The 4,871-nt window shown below is 35.6% G+C and overlaps 1 protein-coding gene across 2 annotated transcripts in view; it reads left to right on the forward strand.

Annotated features, from left to right (window-relative positions):
- Positions 1–4,871, forward strand: part of CSMD3 (CUB and Sushi multiple domains 3) — an 803,119-nt gene that overhangs the window by 493,871 nt on the left and 304,377 nt on the right. For both annotated transcript variants that reach the window (XM_009321682.1, XM_009321683.1), the window contains 2 exons: positions 1,000–1,215; positions 1,834–2,022. In XM_009321682.1, the coding sequence (XP_009319957.1) occupies positions 1,000–1,215; positions 1,834–2,022 (405 nt within the window). The remainder of the gene's footprint in view (positions 1–999; positions 1,216–1,833; positions 2,023–4,871) is intronic.

Here is a 4,871-nt window from a genome sequence, read left to right on the forward strand (position 1 = left end):
GGGAGTTTGGGGGGGGGGGGGGGAATGGGGAAGTAGAAAGGGGAAGTATTTGTTTGCTTTTTGATTAAATTGTATCTATTATTAAAATCTGTTGTCCATAAGAGTACCCAAAGATCATTAATCTTCATATACTACGTTAATCTTCAGTCACATGAATGGATCTTCCTAAGCATTACATCATTAGATATATTTTACAGAGCCTGAATTATTGGTTTATAACTTTTATGATAAAACTGAAAATGCTATTACACTAGAGGTCTCAATAATCACCTAAGCTAACTAATGTCTCCTCCTGTTTCTTGTTCTTGACTTTTCTGTGCATTCTGCCCAAAGATCATGGTTAGTTACATGGTTAGTTAGCTCTTAGTTACAGAGGTGCAGAAAAAGTAATTTAATTGTCTGTCTTGACCTTTTGAGTCTTTTTATTGCTATTGTGTTCCAGGATATATCTTCCTTTCTAGATGTGTGATTTGTATCTGATGGTTTGCAAAATACCGTAACTGTTGACATATGCCACACCTTATTAAGAGACCTCCCTTTTTGGGGGAGGAAGTGCTGCTGTTACTGTATATGCCATGAGAATACAATGTCATATATTTTATAACCTTTCCTTTCACTGCTGCTATTCAAGGATACTGGTGACTGTAAGAAATAAGGTTTACCTTTCCCATTCTGCCATAAACAGTATGTAATTTTGAACATACATAGTGCATCATTGAATTTTGCATAAAAATGCAAGCATATGTCTTTGAGTTCTATAAATCAAGCATCCATATTTTGCAGCTAAAGACAAAAGTGAAAGGTAGTGTCAAAGTCAAAAGACCTGCTGCAAAGATATTTTGATATTAAAATCAGGAAAGACACTAATTTTTAGAAAAATTGGATTATCTTCATTTTCTGAACCACAATTCATAATGAAATGCATGAATCTAATCCTTGGCTTAATTACGTTGATGTTCACAGTGTGATATGTAAATCTAATTTTGTTTTTTCTAATAGGAGTGCAGTTCACCTTCTACAGCTTTCATTTGGAGGATCATCATGACTACTTACTAATAACAGAGAATGGCAGTTTCACACAGCCATTAGCACGTCTGACTGGCTCAGAGCTTCCTTCACCAATCAATGCTGGTCTCTATGGAAATTTCAGGGCTCAATTGCGCTTTATTTCAGATTTTTCGATATCATATGAAGGATTTAATATTTCTTTCTCTGGTAAGAAAATACCTGTAATACCTGGCTCCTGAAAAAGATTTTTTTTCAGTATTTTATGTAAAAAGAAAAAAAAAGTTTAAAATTGAAGTGATTTTGATGAATACATATACTGAATCATAAAATTATATAAGTTGTTTCCTAAGCACAACAATTTCAAAGCAAGCAAGCCTCTGTGCCTCTGTAGAGACATTTCTGCTACATCATAAATAAGATGGCAGTTAACTGTAAGACACATTATCAAGCGAGGGGAGGAAACAGAACTAGTCCAATTTCAGTCAGTGAAATTCCAGATGAGCCCAAGTGTCAATTATTTAGGCTTTTATGCTGTGTCATTGTTTTCATTTGTTTTATGTACCTGGGACATTTATGGCTTTTACAAGAGTGATAAAGCATGTTGTGTTATGCATCTTAAAAACATTGTGAATGTATTCATTAGTCTTACATTTTAATGTAATATAATTGCCAATTTAACATTCACGCATTCATTTTGTTTTTAAATCTGAAATCTGTACTGATAGGTGAAAATACACAAATTACTAGACTGCAAGATTACAAATATGAGTGATAGAAAACGTGTTGTTGTCACTTGTACAAGCTGACTTGCTCTCTTGTTTTCAGAGTATAATCTTGAACCTTGTGAAGATCCTGGGATCCCACAATTTGGTAACAGAATAGGATTTAATTTTGGAGTGGGAGATATTCTGACATTCTCCTGTTCATCTGGATATCGTTTAGAAGGAGCTTCAGAGATTATTTGTCTTGGTGGTGGCCGACGAGTATGGAGTGCACCTCTTCCAAGGTGTGTGGGTACGTGGTCAGCTGCTTTCATTTGCTTGTATGTGTAGTCATTGTCCATGGATTTGCAGATTTACAGCATGGAAAAGCATGGTAATACACCTCTTACTTTTCAATATACTCTCATGTTCTCCATATCTCCTTAGTCAAATTTATTTAATCTTTTCTAAATATATTTAGTATTAGAACTACCAGTGGACTTCATAGTCTATACTTTAAAGCATTTTAAATTGAGGCCACAATGCTTACTCTTCTTATTTTGATTAATAGATTAGGAAAACTGGGTATAAATTTAAAGCAGCATTTGCCAGTTCAGATGCCTAATAATTGACTCTTTTTTGTCAATGCAAGTTTCCAAATGATACCTGTATTACAAAATTGTGTAAATGTAGTTAGAGCACTTAGACCAGATTTGTTTCATAAAAATAGGTCCATGTATAGGAGTGTAGTCAATGTGGGCTTCCTATGTAAGTTAGAGTAGAGAACCATATCCTCAGAATATCCTCAGAACAGTTGTTCTGGTTTTAAAATGATAGCTAAGGTAACTGAGCAGAAACACTTTCTTATGGTTTCTAACACTGTCCACTCACTGTAGAGGTAGTCTACATATGTAGCTTTGACTAGAAATTTAACTTTTAATGGCTAATGTTGTCTGAACTGAATTCTTCCTAAATGTCTTGATTTTCAGTTCTGTTGAGAACTGTTAAAACAACAAAATCTCTAAAAAGTAGGATAGTTACTTGTCTATATTTTTTTATTTATTTAAGAGTATATGCTATATGGAAAGGTTTATATACGAAAATATCTGTATTAATGTGCATTGAAATCTTTTATTTTTTCATACTAAACTGGATGATAGTAAAACATAAGTTTCTTTCAGAATCTGATTGTATAATAACTATTGATTGATTGTGCTTGCTCTTATCCTGTGTTAGCTACCGTATCACAATTTTCATGTCCAAACTATCCCTATGCTTACCTTGGTATAACAAAAGTTCTGAACTTGGCATATGCATAAGTGACATTTACGTATCTATGTACAGAAGAGATGGTTTAGAAGCTCAGTTAGTGTAGTGCATGAATAAAAGTTATTTTGTGTTGGGGTTGATGAATTTTTAACCATGAGAATAATAATGAATGCATGCACAGTTGTGAAGACAGGTTAAATTTTAGTAATAAATTTCTGGAATCGTTAGTATACTGAAAATGAATTGGTAAATTATCAGTAAAGAAGAACTTGCGCCGAAGCATAAATGAAAAAAATTGCTATTTAGTTTTCATGACATAGAAAATAATGTTTATGTCTGTGTGTTTGCGGGGGAAAAAAAAAAGAGACAAGCTGGAACTCAAGGAGTAAATTATTTTCCAGTCAACATATTTTCTCCTTATCTTTGAAAATGAAAGATAATCTCCGCTAGAATGACTTAATCGGCCATTTCCCCCCTATAAATATTAAGCCTTTGTCAATTTTGTGCTTAATTTATATGCCATAATAATGAAATTCAAACAACTGGAGAATGGACATTCCTGTTGACCACTTCTATTGGATTCAGAAGTTTACATATTGGTACTGTTGCTCATGTTTGTCATTTTCTGCCAAAGTGATTAATGACCTTTAATGCTTCTGATATCATATACACTTTCACATACACACAACCTCAATTGGGAACCGACCACTGTTCATAGTATTTGTGTTCATCTTGTCAATACAAGAATACAATACAAGACACAGATAAACTGGAACAAGTTTGGTGGCAGGCCACCACGATGGTTGGAAGCTGGAGCACTGATCCAGTGGCGAAAGGTGAGAGAAGCACAACCTGAAGAAGAGACAGCTTCACGAGAACCTAATAGCAGTTCTCAATAGCTGTGAGGAAATAATTAAGAAGGTAGAGCAAGGTTCTTTACAGTAGTTTATGACAGAAAGATGAAAGGAAAAGGCATAAATTGAAATAAGAGAGTTTTAGACTGGAAAGAAGTGAAACCTTTTCACAAAGAAAATGTTGAATAGTGGAACATATTGCCCAAAGAGGTTGTGCAGTTTTCATCCTTGGAGGTTTTCAAGATCCAACTGGTTAAAGCCCTGAGCAACCTGGTCTGACGTCAGGGTTGAACCTTCTTTGAGCAGGAGGCTGGACTAAAGACCTCCTAAGGTCCCTTGCAACTTGAATTTACCTGTGTTCTTGATCCTATATCTTCTTGATAGGTATAGTTGAATCCTGTGGGTCATGATATTTCTTCTGTTGTCTTAGTAAATGTTCATAACAAACACCTGTGCATTGTTACGTATCTTAGCTCTCTACTTTCACCTGTGTCTTGGTCCTTTGATAGTACAAGTGTTATAATTTTTAACTCATTCTGTGGTCTCTTCATATGTAAACCATTTTGTTTTGTTTAAAACAAAACCTTGTGGATATAGAATCATAGAATCATAGAATAGTTTGGATTGGAAGGGATCTCTAAAGGTCATCTAGTCCAACCCCCCTGCCGTGGGCAGGGACATCTTCAACTAGACCAGGTTGCTCAGAGCTCCCTCCAACCTGACCTTGAATGTTTCCAGGGATGGGGCATCCACCATCTCTCTGGGCAACCTGTGCCAGCGTTTCACCACCCTCAGCATAAAAAAATTCTTCCTTATATCTAGTCTAAATCTACCCCCCTTTAGTTTAAAGCCATTCCCCCTTCTCCTGATGCAACAGGTCCTGCTAAAAAGGTTGCCGCCATCTTTTTTAAAGCCCCCTTGAAGTACTGAAAGGCTGCAATAAGGTCTCCCCAAAGCCTTCTCTTCTCTAGGCTGAACAACCCCAACTCTCTCAGCCTTTCTTCATAGGAGAGGTGTTCTATCCCCCTGACCATTTTTG

Source organism: Pygoscelis adeliae, unplaced genomic scaffold (genome assembly GCF_000699105.1).
Source record: "Pygoscelis adeliae isolate BGI_AS28 unplaced genomic scaffold, ASM69910v1 Scaffold111, whole genome shotgun sequence".
Taxonomy (NCBI): Eukaryota; Metazoa; Chordata; class Aves; order Sphenisciformes; family Spheniscidae; genus Pygoscelis; species Pygoscelis adeliae.